The sequence below is a fragment of the Capra hircus genome, chromosome 7, assembly GCF_001704415.2.
Source record: "Capra hircus breed San Clemente chromosome 7, ASM170441v1, whole genome shotgun sequence".
Lineage (NCBI taxonomy): Eukaryota > Metazoa > Chordata > Mammalia > Artiodactyla > Bovidae > Capra > Capra hircus.
Window position 1 is genome coordinate 95,052,489 of NC_030814.1, and position 18,181 is coordinate 95,070,669.

General features: G+C 46.5%; 1 protein-coding gene across 1 annotated transcript; it reads left to right on the forward strand.

Moving 5' to 3' along the window:
• On the forward strand, positions 1,296 to 9,602 carry QTRT1 (queuine tRNA-ribosyltransferase catalytic subunit 1). Its single transcript, XM_018051072.1, has 10 exons — positions 1,296 to 1,601; positions 1,847 to 1,915; positions 2,011 to 2,149; positions 6,284 to 6,362; positions 6,470 to 6,585; positions 8,391 to 8,529; positions 8,777 to 8,852; positions 8,977 to 9,086; positions 9,185 to 9,272; positions 9,376 to 9,602. Exons 1-10 carry the CDS (start codon positions 1,359 to 1,361, stop codon positions 9,526 to 9,528), a joined length of 1,212 nt encoding a protein of 403 aa, XP_017906561.1. The 5' UTR covers positions 1,296 to 1,358; the 3' UTR covers positions 9,529 to 9,602.

The following is an 18,181-nucleotide window of genomic DNA, read 5'->3' on the forward strand; positions in this document are numbered from 1 at the left end:
TTGCTGAGGTGAGTGCCCTTTAAGCCAGTGGTCCTGAAAGGAAGGCTTCTAGGGCAAATGCGCCCTCTTCTGGCAAGAATAGATATCAGCTCCATTTCCAATCCTAACATTTATAAGGCAATGGCAACTCACTCCAGTACTCTTGCCTGTAAAATCTCATGGACGGAGAAGCCTGGCGGGCTGCAGTACATGGGGTCGCTAGGAGTTAGACACAACCGAGAGACTTCACTTTCAGTTTTCACTTTCATGCATTGGAGAAAGAAATGGCAACCCACTCCAATATTCTTGCCTGGAGAGTCCCAAGGACGGGGGAGTCGGACACGACTGAAGAGACTTAGCAGCAGCAGCAGCAGCAGCAGCAACATTAATAAAACATGTGTAAGAGTTGGATACGACTGAGCCACAAACACTTATTGGACTTCCCTGGCTCAGCCGGTAAACAATCTGCTTGCAATGCAGGAGACCCAGGTTTGATTCCTGGGTTGGGCAGATTCACTGGAGAAGGGAATGGCTACCCACTCCAGTATTCTTGCCTGGAGAATTCCATGGACACAGGAACCTGGTGGACCACAGTCCACGGGGGATCGCAGAGTTGGACAGCACTGAACGACTAACACTTTCACTTTCACATTGCTGTTATTATTAGTGAAACACAACCAGTGCTTAATAAATTCGTGACCCATCCTCTCTCACCCCTGTGCGGCATGGAGGCTGGCACTAGTGGGGATGTATCTATAGATATAAGTTGAATGAATGGTCGAACAGTCTCCCCTTCTGTAAATCTGTCGTTCTTTCATTGCATAAACTGATGCTTATTGAGTATGTACTATGTGCTATGTTCTGTTCTAAGCCCTTGGAGCAAGGCAATAGTCAAGATAGAGCAACAGAGAATCCCCTGGTTGTCCAGTGGTTAGGACTCTGCCCAGACTGGAGTCCTGGTTGGGGAACTAGGATCCCGCAAACTGTGAGGCGCGGCCAAAAAAGACAAAAGACTACATAAGGCACGGTGTAAAAATCTATATAGTTAGATCCTGTCATTCAACATTCAAGGCATCCTTATGTTTAGGTAATATAATTCGTGCCATTTGATGGAGGATACAATAAGACCTTAGAGAGGCTCTGACTGCGAGGAAGTGGCAGGAATGTGCCTCCAAACCAAGAAAATTTTAACACTTTGCGGCTGTGCGCTGCCCGTAGGAACAAACTGGGTATCCAGCGGAGAGAAGCGGGAAGGCGTCCGTTTCCATGGTTCATCTGACGCTGCACCCAAGCTCCCGCCCTCATCGGGCGCCACGTGACCTCAGCCAACATGGCGCCGCCCAGGATGTCCCACAGCTCACGTGGTTAAGGCAGGCAAGATGGCGGCAGCCGCCAGCCAGACTTCGCTGGAGTCGGCCCCGCGGATCATGCGATTGGTGGCCGAGTGTAGCCGCTCCAGGGCCCGAGCCGGGGAGCTGCGGCTGCCACACGGGCCGGTGGCTACTCCAGTGTTCATGCCAGTGGGCACGCAGGCCACTATGAAGGGCATCACGGCCGAGCAACTGGACGCGCTGGGCTGCCGCATCTGCCTGGGCAACACCTACCATCTGGGTCTGAGGCCGGTGGGTGGGCTGCGCCCCAGCGGGGCGGCGGCGGCAGAGCGTGGAGGAGCCCAGGAGATTCCCTAGACCTGAGCACGCCTCCCAAAGTCTATCGACAAACGCGTATCGAGGGTCCCGGGTGGCCCAGGCCTTGTGCTGGGCGTGAGGGACCAGCGAGGATGGAAGCTGGCCAACCCTGTCGCCCCCAACATTTGAACCCAGAGTTGCACTCACCCCTAACCTGACCCTTTCTTCCGCCAAACCAGGGCCCAGAGCTGATCCAGAAGGCCCAAGGTCTCCACGGCTTTATGAATTGGCCCCACAATCTGCTGACGGTAAGGTGGGGTCGAGGCCGGGGTTCGAGGGCATTCCGTGGGGGTAGATATTCTCCATCCAGTACCTGACAGCCCTGCGGTGGGATCTCCCTCAGGACAGCGGCGGCTTCCAGATGGTGTCCCTGGTGTCCCTGTCCGAAGTGACGGAGGAGGGTGTCCGCTTCCGCTCCCCTTACGACGGTGATGAGACCCTTCTGAGTCCAGAGAGGTCCGTGGAGATCCAGAACGCTCTAGGTGAGCGGATCCTGGGGAGTCGCTCTTTCCCCTGGTGGAGGTGAAATGGGCCTGCTCCTTTGGTGATGCTTGGCTCTGGGCGAGTCCCTCACCCTCAGTTTAATTATCCTAAATTGGGATAGTTTACAAAGATAATGATGTAATTTCGGTAAATCTCTTATCACAGGGCCTGACCTATAGTAGCTTTTAGTGTTATCTTTACTGCGGTTGTTTCGCGACCTCATGGACTGCAGCATGCCAGGCTTCCCTCTCCTTCACTGTCTCTCAGAGTTTGCTAAAACTCAAGACCATTGAGTTGATGCCATACAACAGTCTCATCCTCTGTCACCCCTTCTCCTCCTGCCCTCAATCTTTCCCAGCATAAGGGTTTTTTCCAGTGAGTCAGCTCTTCCCATCAGGTGGCCAAAGTATTGGAGCTTCAGCTTCAGCATTGGTCCTTCCAGTGAATAATATTCAGGGTTGATTTCCTTTAAGATTGAATGGTTATATCTCCTTGCAGTCTGAGAGACTCTCAAGAGTCTTCTCCAGCACCACAGTTTGAAGGGATCAATTCTTTGGCGCTCAGCCTTCTTTTTGATTCAACTCTCACATCCATACATGGCTACTGGAAAAACCATAGCTTTGACTATGCAGACCTTTGTAGGTTGTTTCCCTCAGATAGTAAATTAGCTGGGCAAAGATATGTTGAAATAATGGGGGTGACAAGGAGGCTTTAGACCCCTTCCATCTCCATCAATAACCTACATTTTTTGATGTAGACAATTAGCATTTCTCAATGTAAAGTGCTATGAAAACGGGTTCAAAACATTCTATCTTCCAAGCAGATTGATGCTTTTAGATCCCTCTATCCAGATATTCTGTGGCTTCTGCTTATAGCTATGGGCCTGGGTTCTGGTACCATACTACCTATGGAGCCTGCAGTCCAAAAAGGAGACAAGCAATGATGAAAAGGTCTTAATTAGAAAGACAGAGGGTCTTTCAATCTTTGTTTGGGCGTATGCGATCTTTTTTTTTTTTTTTTTCAGTTGTGACATCTGTACTTTTAATTATGACGGGTGAACTCTTAGTTGCAGCATGTGGGATCTAGTTCCCTGATCAGGGATGGAACTCTGGCCCCCTGTATTAGGAGCATGGTGTCTTAGCCACTGGGCCACCAAGGGAAGTCCCTCTTTCTTCATTAGCCAGATTACTTCCGGAAAGAGAAAAGTTTCTCACCTACTCCTGGAAGACCAAGTATGAATAATTTCAGTCATGTAGGAAGAGTAGGATTCATTCTTTTCCCTCTTACTAGTTTTCATGGGTTGATTACTTAGCACCCTCTATTGATGACAAACTAATGTTTAGTTTTTAAGGATTGCCCTGAGCTCATGGGTTTACATGTATTTGATAACATCTCACTGCATTGCAGTTAAAACCCTTGTTGCTTCTCTCATCGCCCCATCTTTGGCTAGCATGGTACACTGTGCTTTTTTCCTGTAATGACACATTGTGGCAATATTTAATTGAGCTTTTCTGATCTATAACTCTACAGGCTCTAATCTGAAATTCTTAGGGCCAGATATGTATCAGAATCCCTACATTTTAGAAGGATGATAGAGGGTATATACCATTCATTACACAGTACCTCAGTGAGGCCTGGGGCAGTACCCTGTGGTTTTACACTTCATTTTTTTTCCTAATTAAAAAATTGTAATAAAATGCACATACCGTAAATTTACCATCTTAACCCTTAAGTGTCCAGTTCATTGGTGTTAAGTACATTCACCTTGTTGTGTAACCATCCCCACCATCCATCTTCAGAACTTTTTCATGTTCCCATAGTGAAACTCTTGTCCCCATGGAATACTCACTCCCCATTCCCCTTCCTCCAGCCCCTGGTACCTACCATTCCACTATATGAATTTGACTTCTCTAGGAACCTTGTGTAAGTGGAAATATACAGTATTTGTCTTTTTGTGATTGGCTTATTTCACTTTTCATGATGTCCTCAAGGTTCATCCATGTTACATCGTGTGGCAGAATTTCCTTTTTAGGGCTCCGTAATATTCCATGGGGTGTCTGTATCCCATTTTGTTCATCTATTCAACTGTTGATGGACACTTGGGTTGCTTTCAGCTTTTAACTCTGGTGAATATTGCTATTGTGAATCTGACTGTGCAGATATTTCTGAGACCCTGCTTTCAGTCCTTTTGGGTGTATATCCAGGAGTGGAATTGCTGGTGTATATCCAGGAGTAGAAAAGCATGTGATATATATGCTTTACATTTATTGCGTTAACACATACGAATCTTCCTGGTAAATTGGGTTGTTTAAAAGATGACAACTGTGTCAAGTTTTGCTACCACATGAGTATCCCATTAGCACAAGAAAAATCCTTTGATTTCTGAGAAGTTTCTGGATTTTGGAATTGTGGGAAAGAACCTTAACTCGACCCCTACTGAAGGATGCTTAGACTTCCGACATACCACGAGGAATCACTTCGAGGGATCACACACATCACCACGAGGGATCACACACATCACCACGAGGGATCACACACATCATTGTATTTATTCTTTTTTTTGATAGTTTTATTTATTTATTTTCTTTATTTTTGGCTGTGTTGGGTCTTCGTTGCTGCGAAGGCTTTTCTCTAGTTATTGGGAGCAGAGGGCACTATCTCATTGCAGTTCACCAGCTTCTCATTTCTGGAGAATGCAATGGCACCCTACTCCAGTGCTCTTGCCTGGAAAATCCCATGGGCGGAGGAGCCTGGTAGGCTGCAGTCCATGGGGTTGCGAAGAGTCGGAGACGACTGAGTGACTTGACTTTCACTTTTCACTTTCATGCATTGGAGAAGGACATGGCAACCCACTCCAGTGTTCTTGCCTGGAGAATCCCAGGGACGGGGGAGCCTAGTGGGCAGCCGTCTATGGGGTCGCACAGAGTCAGACACGACTGAAGCGACTTAGCAGCAGCAGCAGCAGCTTCTCATTTCAGTGGCTCCTTTTGTTGCAGACAGTGGCCTCCAGAGTGCAGGCTTCAGTAGCTGTGGCACATGGGCTCAGCAGTTGTGGCTTTCTGGCTCTGAAAGCCAGAAGCACAGGCTCAGTAGTTGTGGTGCATGGGCTTAGGTGCTCTCCAGCATGTAGAATCTTCCCGGACCAGGAATCGAACTTCTGTCTCCTGCATTGGCAGGTGGAGTCTTTACCACTGAGCCACCCTGGAAGCTTCTTGTTTTGTTCTTAAAGGATACATTTGCAGAGGTGGGAATGTTTTTTTTCCCGCCACACTGTGGGGCTTGTGAGATCTAAATTCCCCGACCAGGAATCAAACCTGAGGCCACATGGCAGTGAAAGCACTGAGATCTAACCCCTGGACCACCAGGGAATTCCCCAGGTGGGATTTTAGTCTATATCCAAGGCAGGGTTTTAGCTGGCAGGTGGCAAAATCAGATGTGGATTTTGTTTTTTTTAAATTTTATTCATTTGGCTGCATCAAGTCTTAGTTTCAGCAGGCACAATCTTTGTTGCATCACGTGGGACCTTTCGTTGTGGTTGACTCTAGGTGTGGAGCACGGGCTTAGTTGCCCCAAGGCATATGGGATCTTAGTTCCCTGACCAGGGATCAAACCCTCATTCCCTGCTTTGCAAGGCCGATTCTTAACCCCTGGACCACCAGGGAAGTTCCCAGGTGTGCATTTGTGTTTTTTTAACATTTTTATTTATTTTATTTTTGACTGCACTGGGGCTTCATCGCTGTGCAGGTTTTTCATGGGTGAGCAGGCTTTTCACTCTGATGGCCTCTCTTGTTGTGGAGCACGGGCTCTAGGGTTCTTAGGCTCCAGGGCAAGGGCTCAGTAGTTGTGATTCACGGGCTTAGTTGCTCCGTGGCATGTGTGGTCTTCCCGGACCAGGGATTGAACCCATGTCTCCTGCATTGGCTTGGCAGGCAGATTCTTCACCACTGAGCCTTCAGGGAAGCACCCCCCCACCCCCCGCCCCAGATGTGCATTTTGAAATGCTTCCTTTGGTTGCTGTATAAACAGGTTGGGGTGGTTAAGTGGGAGTCAGCAAGACCTGGAGAGGGACTTGTGGGGTTCCGCTCGTCCTCAGCATGGGGGCGTTCCCAGTGACTGTGGTCCTGTCTCTCCAGGCTCGGACATCATTATGCAGCTGGATGATGTGGTCAGCAGTACTGTGACGGGGCCCCGTGTGGAAGAGGCCATGTACAGGTGTGTGTGTGTGTGTGTGTGTAGGGGGAGGGCCTTCTGGTCTTGCAGCCTAGTCTCCCTGCCCCTCACCAGCTCCCTAGGGCTCATGACCCAGGGTCCTCTTGCAGATCAATCCGCTGGTTGGATCGGTGCATAGCAGCCCATCGACGGCCGGACAAGCAGAACCTCTTTGCCATCATCCAGGGGGGGCTGGACGCGGATCTCCGAGCCACTTGCCTTGAAGGTAAAGCTGTGTGCCAACAGGACCAGGGCTTTTCTATCACAGAGAGCCCCACATGGGCCTGGCATGCTTAGAGAGTGTTGTTTTTGTTTTCGTTTTGATTTTGATCGCACCCCGTGGCTTGTGGGATCTTCGTTCCCTGACCAGGGATCGAACCCTGGCCCTTGGCAGTGAGAGCTTGGAGTCCTAACCACTGGACTGCCAGGGAATTCCTGACAGTGGTTGTTACTAGGCGAAAGAGCATTCTAGGTGTAAGGAATGGCTGAAGCAAAGGCCCTGAGCATCATGGAATAGAGAGCGTTAGGAGATAATAATAGCTATCAATCTCCCAGGTGGTGCTAGTGGTAAAGAACTCGCCTGCCAATGCAGGAGACATAAGAGACACAGATTCAATTCCTGGGTTGGGAGGATCCCCTGGAGGAGTCCATGGCAACCCACTCCAGTATTCTTTCCTGGAGAATCCCATGGACAGAGAAGCCTGGTGGGCTACAGTCCATAGGGTCACGCGGGTTCAGACACGACTGAAGCGACTTAGCACACAAAACACATCAGTTTCCAGGTGTTCACCAGGCATCCTGCCAAATGCTCTTCATGGATTGTCCAATGGAGTTTTCATAAAGATCCTGTAATGTGGGAACTTGCAGATTCCCAAGATTACAGAAGGGGAAACTGAGGCACCGAGCTGTTAAGTTCCTGTACTCTCAGTCACACAGCTTGGATGTTTCAGAGCTGAGGTTTGTACCCAGGCTTGGGACTCTGCAACCTACAGCGTTAACTCCTACATTGTGCTGCTCTATCCTTGGGGAGTAGGTCAGGAGCAAAGGGTTGGGCCCGAGGCATTGTGCTGACAGTAGAGGGCCTGGGACACCACACTGAGGTGTTGGGGAGCTGTGAAGGGCTGTCGAGTGGGAGAAAAACCCCAGTGGGATGGGAAGCGTAAGGTCCAGAGAGGAAGCTGGAGTAGTTGCCAGGGGGGTGGGGTGGGTGACAGAGGGCCTGAACCACGGCTGTGGCCATGGAGACAAGGCGGGGCAGAGATGGGGGCTCAGAGGCAGTGAGGTGTCATAGGCAGGACCCTGCATTCTGGAGTCCACGGAACTGGATCCAACCCCTTGATCTGTTGCCTCATGGCTATGCACCCTTGGGCTAGTGGCTTGACCTCTCAGCATGGGAACCCCAATGGCAAGGGGTCAAAGTGAGGAATAAAGGGGAAAATTTGTTCAGGGTGTCCCGCCTGTACCTGGCATCATTATGTACTCTTTTTAATTTAATGTTGTGGCCTCGCCATGTGGTATGTGGGATCTTAGTTCCGCAACCAGGGATCAGACCTGTGCTCCCTTCATAGGAAGCACAGAGTCTTAACCACTGGCCCTCCAGGGAAGTCCCAGTTTGCCCAGCTGTCATATCTAAAACCTGCAGGGATTTGCAATTCATTTGGCAGCAAGACCAGACCTCTTGACCCCAGTTGTTAGGAGTCTGTACACATTTTGCTGTCAAAATGTTACAGCATTCGATGACAGGCAATTATTCCTCATGGAGGATGTGCACGGTTGTAAAATCTGGAAAATTCTGAAACATATCTGGCTTCATCTTGGATTTTGGCTGAGGCAGCGTGGGCCCTGGGCCTCTCCTGAGGACTGAAGGAGAGATGTCGCAGGCATTCTATGGACAGTAGCTGACATCACCAGCAGCCCCAGGATACACAGACACACATACACACACCCACTCTCTCCTGGGGGTGAAGAGGAGGAGGCTGAGGTCTGTTTCTTTCTGCCTGATCACCCCTGCCCTTGCCCCTCCACGCCCAGAGATGACCAAGCGAGATGTGCCAGGCTTCGCCATCGGGGGCCTGAGCGGGGGCGAGAGCAAGGGCGAGTTCTGGAGAATGGTGGCGCTGAGCACGTCGCGGCTGCCTAAGGACAAGCCCCGCTACCTGATGGGGGTCGGGTACGTGGAGGAGAGGGGAGATGCTGCCCACCCCCCATCCCTGCCTGTGGGGAGTGGATTCCTCGGAACCCCTGCCCCCGGGGTGTCGGGGACTGGGGAAAGACACAGCCCTGCCTAGGAGGGGACTAAGCCCTCTGTTGGGGGTGAGGGTGCCCATGTTGGGAGGAGGGGGTCCCTGGGTGTGTGGTCAGGGCTTGAGGTTCTCTGCTACCCTCCCCCACCATGTGTGTGCCCCCCGCCCCCCCAGCTATGCCACTGATCTGGTGGTCTGCGTGGCTCTCGGATGCGATATGTTTGACTGTGTCTTCCCTACACGGACAGCGGTGAGCTGGGGCAGAGGAAGAACTGGGGAGGGAGTCCAGGGATGGGGCTGAGGTAGAGGGGAGGCTAGGCAGCGGAAAACCGGCTTGATGCCCCCTCCCTTTCTCCCTCCCCGGCTACCCCCAGCGCTTCGGCTCTGCCCTAGTGCCCACGGGGAACCTGCAACTGAAGAAGAAGCAGTACGAGAAGGACTTCCGCGCTATAGACCCAGAGTGTGACTGTCCCACCTGCCAGAAGTAGGAGGGGAGGGAGCCTGGGGCAGGAGCGGGGGCAGGGCGGGGGTGGGTAGGACCTGGCCCCACCAGGCCCCCCGCTCCCCACCACCCGTCCCCAGGCACAGCCGGGCCTTCCTGCACACCCTGCTCCATAGTGACAACACCGCGGCCCTGCACCACCTCACCATTCACAACATCGCCTATCAGGTGGGCCTGTGGCTGGGGGGAGCAAGGCCAGCGGGGTGGGGCCGTCTCCTGGTGGCTGGTGGCTGACGGCTGACCTGCCTCCCGCCTTGCTCCCACCCTGCAGCTGCGGCTGATGAGTGCCGTGCGAGCCAGCATTGTGGAGAAACGCTTTCCTGCCTTCGTGAGGGACTTCATGAGCACCATGTATGGGGACCCCACCCTCTGTCCCACCTGGGCCACTGAAGCCCTGGCCTCTGTGGGGATCACACTGGGTTGACCCTGCTTGGGGGGAGGGAGGGAAGAGGAGTGGGTGGAATATATTGAAGGACTTTTTTTTTTAATTATAACATAGAATGTGTCTGTGTCTTCTTGGGGAAGTGGCCTGTCTAGGTCCCCTTTCTGGTCCAAGCGTCACTGGGGCCTGTCAACTAAAAAAAACGTTGCACAAGGTGAGAGTTTCACGTTAACTTTTCTTTGGGTCAAAATGAGGACTGCAGCCCAGGAGACAGAACCTCAGATAGCGCTGAGAGACTGCTCCGAAGAGGCAGTGTAGGGGGAGGTCAGTATATATGATTTTGGTGAAGGAGGAGTTCAGGGCATTCAGGCACTGATTTTACGAAAGGTTTTCTGCAAGCAATGAGGAGCTGGTGTCACCTTGAAGGGATTTAGTGCTTTTCCAGATCTGAAGAGATGCAAGGATTGGGATCATGAAATCGGTTCTTGAAAATATCTGACTAGCCAAAGACCTGTTCCATGTTTCTCTGGAGCACAGAGAGCCTCGTTCTCCGCCCTGAACTCCCTTCAGGGCAGGTCAAAGGTCAACAGCTACACCGGCACAGGATCCAGTCTCCACAGAGGCAGATGGCGAATGTCCTTAGCAAGCGACAGTTACAGGGCCCCATCATGGAAATAGATTCAACCATACTTGGGGAGGCATTTCATGACCATTTTGTCCCATGCTACTAGGAATGCTCTCTGGAGAAGATTTTATTGATAAGCCACTCAGCGTGCTATTACTGGACTAGGTCCTAATAGTCAAAGATCTCTATACACCTGTCTTCTAGTTATGGTCCAGGAAAATATTCCTTCTTGCTGCATCTTCCCATAACTAGAGTTACGCTATTCTAATAGTTGAAGGTATTCAGAACTGTATGTCTCATGAACTGCTGCGAGTCATCTAGTCATTATTTTCATTGGAGGCTCAGTTACATATTTGATAATTGTAAGAAAAAACAATTCTGTAAAACTGGCAGATACAAATAACAGAGCTAGCAGCACTGGGCTTCCCTGCTGGCTCAGTCGGTAAAGAATCCACCTGCAATGTGGGAGACCTGGGTTTGATCCCTGGGTTGGGAAGATTCCCTTGTGGAGGGCATGGCAACCCACTCCAGTATTCTTGCCTGGAGAATTCCATGGACAGAGGAGCCTGGCAGGCTGTAGTCCATGGGGTCCCAAAGAGTCACGACTGAGCTACTAAGCACAGCTAGCAGTATTATCAAAGTCATAAAAGAATTATGGGCCTGACTTCCTGCACACCCTGAACTTCCGTTAGGTGCAACCCAGTATATTCTTGGGCTTTCCCAGTGGTTCAGCAGGTAAAGAATACACCAGCAGTGCAAGAGACACGGAAGACCCAGGTTCGATCCTTGGGTCGGGAAGATCCCCTGGAGAAGGAAATGTCAAGCCATTCCAGTATTTTTGCCTGAAAAATCCCACGGATGGAGGAGCCTGGTGGTTTATAGTCCATGGGATTGCAGAGTCAGACACAACTTAGCACCTAAGCACACAGTATATTCTTAGGTCATTTTATTTAATCTGTTCTGTACCCATCTTTATTATTTCTAGATAAATGATGTATTTGCACCATCCTTAAGATTCTCAGCCCAATTTCCTAGTGTTGCTAGGCTGATTAGCATAAATTTAAGGATATAATTTAATTGTTCCTAGCCTTGGAAGAAAAGTTATGACCAACCTAGACAGCATATTCAAAAGCAGAGACATTACTTTGCCGACTAAGGTCCGTCTAGTCAAGGCTATGGTTTTTCCAGTAGTCATGTATGTATGTGAGAGTTGGACTATAAAGAAGGCTGAGCACTGAAGAATTGATGCTTTTGAGCTGTGGTGTTGGAGAAGACTCTTGAGAGTTCCTTGGACTGCAAGGAGATCCAACCAGTCCATTCTGAAGGAGATCAGCCCTGGGATTTCTTTGGAAGGAATGATGCTAAAGCTGAAACTCCAGTACTTTGGCCACCTCATGTGAAGAGTTGACTCATTGGAAAAGACTTTGATGCTGGGAGGGATTGGGTGCAGGAGGAGAAGGGGACGACAGAGGATGAGATGCTGGATGGCATGACTGACTCGATGGACGTGAGTCTGAGTGAACTCCGGGAGTTGGTGATGGACAGGGAGGCCTGGCATGCTGCAATTCATGGGGTCGCAAAGAGTTGGACACGACTGAGCGACTGAACTGGACTGAACTGAACTGAAGATAAAGAGGGTGGGTCCTTAATACTTAAATGACCCTAGCCTGCTGTTAATGATATAGAACCATCCCATTATGGGAGTTTTCCTGTAGTAGATGAGATGTTACAGTTTTTGATTGAGACTCAGGTTTTCATTCTGATAGAGTTTGAGTGTGCCTAAAAGAAAATTTAGATCTGTGGCCAGGGTCAGAGCAAGTATTAATTGGCCAGGTGAGAGGATCCCATCTAGTAGTAATATCATGAGTAGAAAGAACAGGACTGAGCTCTCCTAAAATAAATTTCCTAAGGTCTGTCTACTCAGAGGCTCGGAGGGGAGAAATCCACCAAGGTAATCAAGAAATACTAGACAGACACAGGTAATTGGCCACAAACCCAACAATTCGATTGATTTTTAGAACTAGCACAGGATCCTTTCCATGAAAGAAAACATTTGATTTATATGCAAAAGTCCAAGAAGTCAAAAAAACACTATAAATGATCATACAAATCAGGTCTAGCATCTTGGGCAAGCTGTCTGCTTCTGATGTTGTCTTCTCATCCTAGTGGAATGGACCAAAGGACCTTTTTATCCTCTGATAAAAGGTCCTCCCACCCAGGTTGGAGACAGTCCCGTAAATGATGTCTTTTTCCAGTCTTGGTTGCAGGTCACGAGGCATCTGATCATCCAAAGATTACTGAAATCAGCTTCAGAAACAAACTTACAGTGTCCTTTAACAATTCAGTTATTTTACATTAATATAGCATAACTGCGAAGAACTATCCAGGAGATGAGTCTTAGTAGATACAGACCTCCAGTAACAAAACTAGGATTTAACATTCATTGAACCATCTTTTTCTCCCTAAAAATACCCTCATTTTTGCCAAGTATAACCAAATTAAGACTAGTTTGTTTGTGAAACAACTCTGATTTCAATAAACTTTGCCTGATGATTTATATAAACATAATTAATGATAGACTTTTTTTTTTCCTTGCTGAAACTTATCAAATGAGTCTTCGACTGAGCTTTAAAAAAAACCTCTCAGGGCTAGGAAAATCATGCCAAAGGCTTATCACAGATTTCACCTAACAGGTTTAAGTGATTTCCTCCCTTCTCAAAGTCTCCAAAATTCCTTGAGATTTCTATACCTATTAGTGATGTAGCCATTCTAACTTACCTGATAAAGCTAACTGGAAACCTAAGAGTTTCGAATCTCTGGAGGGGTCAGATAGAAAGGTAAATGTTTCTTTTTTCCTTACAAAAGTATAATTTTACCAAATTACTATAAGTCATAATTAGTTTGAGGGGGAGATTTTCCTTACACCTGGAAAACACAGATTCAGACCAGTAATTGTTCAGATAGAAACCATAAAAGTTACAAGCATATTCATGAGTTTATTCAGTCCTTTTGTTAATCTTTGTGAAGCCATCAGATTTCCCATTAGAATCCTTTCATTTCTTACCCAGTTCAGCATTATGGTTTGAAAGTCAGAAACTTATATTTATCCAAAAGTCCTTTCTGTAAATCTTAAAAGAGGATGCATTTGAGAAAAAAGAAACCGTAACTGTCTATAATGGTGAAAGACTTAATCAGGCATGCTTAAAATCTAATTACAATGCAGTTGACAAAGAAACTTGGTTATGGCTGTGACAACACTGCAAGATAGTAACTAGAATTATGACTGATAACATTTTACCAGGACATATCAGAATTTTACGTACTCCACATAATTCGTAGGTTATCTTAGTATAGATAATGTAGCATTTACCATACTATATAACCTGAGGAGATTGATTACTCAATTGATCACTTCCTATGCACTTCAATATACCAAGTGAGCCTAGTTAGTTTAATATCTTCCTTCGGAATGTTTCAGGGGGCCCTCTGAAACATGCCAAAGTTAGCTAGAAATCAAAATAATTTTAATTAAAATTTGATATTTGGGAAGGTAGTCAAAAAGCTTTAAAACACTTGGTTAAATGTCACCATGAGACAATACTTATTCCTTAACCAAAGTAACCAGAGATCTTGAAAGCAAATAAAAATCACTTGAAGGCAAAGAAATTCATAAAATTTGTGATCAAAAATGTCACTCCAAGAAAACTTTTCTCTGAACAGAAAGAAAAAGTTAAATCCAAGTCTTTAGCATACTCCCAACAAGAGTCATTTACCCAACTAAATTCAATCCAGTCTTAGGAAATCCTGATCATGCATAACTCTTTTCACCATTTTTTTATTCCTCACACCTTTTACTGAAAACAAATGTCTTAGTTTCCTTTAAGTTTTTTTTCCACATTGAGTTACTTTTCTTGTGGACAAATTTGTAACAGGTAGAATAAGGTATTATTTGACCTCCAGTAAACCTAGGCAAGATGATAGGATACTGAAAGGGGAACTCCCCTGGTCCGTAGGTGCCCAATATGCTACTGGAGATCAATGGAGAAATAACTCCAGAAAGAAGGGATGGAGCCAAAGCAAAAACAATACCCAGCTGTGGATGTGACTGGCGATGGAAGCAAGGTCCGATGCTGTAAGAGCAATATTGCATAGGAACCTGGAATGTCAGGTCCATGAATCAAGGCAGATTGGAAGTGGTCAAACAGGAGATGGCAAGAGTGAACGTCGACATTCTAGGAATCAGCAAACTAAAATGGACTGGAATGGGTGAATTTAACTCAGATGACCATGATATCTACTACTGCGGGCAGGAATCCCTCAGAAGAAATGGAGTAGCCATCATGATCAACAAAAGAGTCCAAAATGCAGTACTTGAATGCAATCTCAAAAACGACAGAATGATCTCTGTTCATTTCCAAGGCAAACCATTCAATATCACGGTAATCCGAGTCTATGCCCCAACCAGTAATGCTGAAGAAGCTGGAGTTGAACGGTTCTATGAAGACCTAGAAGGCCTTTTAGAACTAACACCCCCAAAAGATGTCCTTTTCATTATAGGGGACTGGAATGCAAAGGTAGGAAGTCAAGAAATACCTGGAGTAACAGGCAAGTTTGGCCTTGGAGTACGGAATGAAGCAGGGCAAAGGCTAATAGAGTTTTGCCAAAAGAATGCACTGGTCATAAACACTCTCTTCCAACAACACAAGAGAAGACTCTACACATGGACATCACCAGATGGTCAACACTGAAATCAGATTGATTATATTCTTTGCAGCCAAAGATGGAGAAGCTCTATACAGTCAGCAAAAACAAGACCAGGAGCTGACTGTGGCTCAGATCATGAACTCCTTATTGCCAAATTCAGACTTAAATTGAAGAAAGTGGGGAAAACCACTAGACCATTCAGGTATGACCTAAATCAAATCCCTTATGATTATACAGTGGTAGTGAGAAATAGATTTAAGGGTCTAGATCTGATAGAGTGCCTGATGAACTATGGAATGAGGATCGTGACATTGTACAGGAGACAGGGATCAAGACCATCCCCATGGAAAAGAAATGCAAAAGAGCAAAATGGCTGTCTGAGGAGGTCTTACAAATAGCTGTGAAAAGAAGAGAGGTGAAAAGCAAAGGAGAAAAGGAAAGATATAAGCATCTGAATGCAGAGTTCCAAAGAATAGCAAGGAGAGGTAAGAAAGCCTTCTTCAGCGATCAATGCAAAGAAATAGAGGAAAAGAACAGAATGGGAAAGACTAGAGATCTCTTCAAGAAAATTAGAGATACCAAGGGAACATTTCATGCAAAGATGGGCTTGATAAAGGACAGAAATGGTATGGACCTAATAGAAGCAGAAGATATTAAGTAGAGGTGGCAAGAATACACAGAAGAACTGTACAAAAAAGAGCTTCATGACCCAGAGAATCACGATGGTGTGATCACTCACCTAGAGCCAGACGTCCTGGAATGTGAAGTCAAGTGGGCCTTAGAAGGCATCACTACAAACAAAGCTAGTGGAGGTGATGGAATTCCAGTTGAGCTATTTCAAAACCTGAAAGATGATGCTGTGAAAGTGCTGCACTCAATATGCCAGCAAATTTGGAAAACTCCGAAGTGGCCACAGGACTGGAAAAGATCAGTTTTCATTCCAATCCCAAAGAAAGGCAATGCCAAAGAATGCTCAAACTACCACACAATTGCACTCATCTCACATGCTAGTAAAGTAATGCTCAAAATTCTCCAAGCCAGGCTTCAGCAGTATGTGAACCATGAACTTCCAGATGTTCAAGCTGGTTTTAGAAAAGGCAGAGGAACCAGAGATCAAATTGCCAACATCCGCTGGATTATGGAAAAAGCAAGAGAGCTCCAGAAAAATATCTATTTCTGCTTTATTGAATATGCAAAAGCCTTTGTGTGTGTGGATCACAATAAACCATGGAAAATTCTGAAAGAGATGGGAATACCAGACCACCTGACCTGCCTCTTGAGAAACCTATATGCAGGTCAGGAAGCAACAGTTAGAACTGGACAGGGAACAACAGACTGGTTCCAAATAGGAAGAGGAGTACATCAAGGCTGTATATTGTCACCCTGCTTATTTAACTTATATGCAGAGTACATCATGAGAAACGCTGGGCTGGAAGAAGCACAAGCTGGAATCCAGATTGGTGGGAGAAATATCAATAAACTCAGATATGCAGATGACACCACTCTACGGCAGAAAGTGAAGAAGAACTAAAAAGCCTCTTGATGAAAGTAAAAGAAGAGAGTGAAAAAGTTGGCTTAAAGCTCAACATTCAGAAAACTAAGATCATGGCACCTGGTCCCATCACTTCATGGCAAATAGATGGGGAAACAGTGGAAACAGTGTCAGACTTTATTTTGGGGGGCTCCAAGATCACTGCAGATGGTGATTTGCAGCCATGAAATTAAAAGACGCCTACTCCTTGGAAGAAACGTTATGACCAACCTAGATAGCATATTCAAAAGCAGAGATATTACTTTGCCAACAAAGGTCTGTCTAGTCAAGCCTATGATTTTTCCCGTGGTCATGTATGGATGTGAGAGTTGAACTGTGAAGAAAGCTGAGTGCCGAAGAATTGATGCTTTTGAACTGTGGTGTTGGAGAAGACTCTTGAGAGTCCCTTGGACTGCAAGGAGATCCAACCAGTCCATCCTGAAGGAGATCAGTCCTGGGTGTTCATTGGAAGGAATGATGCTGAAGCTGAAACTCCAGTACTTTGGCCACCTCATGCGAAGAGTTGACTCATTGGAAAAGACTCTGCTGCTGGGAGGGATTGGGTGCAGGAGGAGAAGGGGACGACCCAGGATGAGATGGCTGGATGGCATCACCGACTTGATGGATGTGAGTCTGAGTGAACTCCGAGTGTTGGTGATGGACAGGGAGGCCTGGCGTGCTGCGATTCATGGGATCGCAAAGAGTCGGACACGACTGAGCGATTGAACTGAACGGGACTAACTGAAACCTAGGTACAACAGGAATATTATACTTAACACTGATAACTCTAGACATGTGTACATTAATCAAAGCAACAAACTTAAGCCATCTTCAGTAGGAAATATCAACTCAGTACTGGATTATTTCCCAGATCATGGATCCTAAAATTTATCTTGTTCAATTTTCTATAGATTTAATTTGTAAGTACTTACTTTCAAGTCAGTTAAAATAGTTCATTTACAAGCGAGCTTTTACATAAAGACTGAACCAAAAATCTTAAGTCTTTTTTGCTTGAGTTCAAAAGACTTTTGCTCTGCTTCCCAGTTTTTTTTTTTTTTTCTTCCCTGAGAGCCTGGGCAAAGGAAAGAGAAATACCGTTGCTTTTATTTATTTACTTTTGGCTCTGCTGGGTCTCACTGCTGTGTGAGGGCTTTCTCTAGTTGCAGCAAGTAGGGGCTACGCTTCATTACAGTGCACTGGCTTCTTGTGTTGGCTTCTCTTATTGTGGAGCAGAGGGGTTTTCATTCTAATCCCAAAGAAAGGCACTGCCAAAGAATGTTCAAACTACTGTACAATTGCACTCATTTCACGTGCTAGCAAAGTAATGTTCAAAATCCTTCAAGCTAGTCTTCAGAAGTATATGATCTGAGAACTTTCAGTTGTATAAGCTGGATTTTGAAAAGGCAGAGGAACCAGAGATCAAATTGCAAACACCCATTCAATCATAGAAAAAGCAAGGGAATTCCAGAAAATCTACTTTTGCTTCATTGACAATGCTAAAGCCTTTGACTGGATCACAAAGTGGAAAACTCTTAAAAGAGATGGGAATACCAGACCACCTTACCTGTTTCCTGAGAAACCTGTTTGCAGGTCAAGAAGCCAATTAGAACCAGACATGAAACAATGGACTGGTTCAAAACTGGGAAAGGAGTACATCAAGGCTGTATATTGTCACCATGCTTATTTAACTTATATGCAGATTACATCATAAGAAATGCTGGCCTGGATGAAGCACAAGCTGGAATCCAGATTCCCAGGAGAAATAACAACAATTTCAGATATACAAATGATACCATTCTAATGGCAGAAAGTGAAGAGGAAGTAAAGAACTTCTT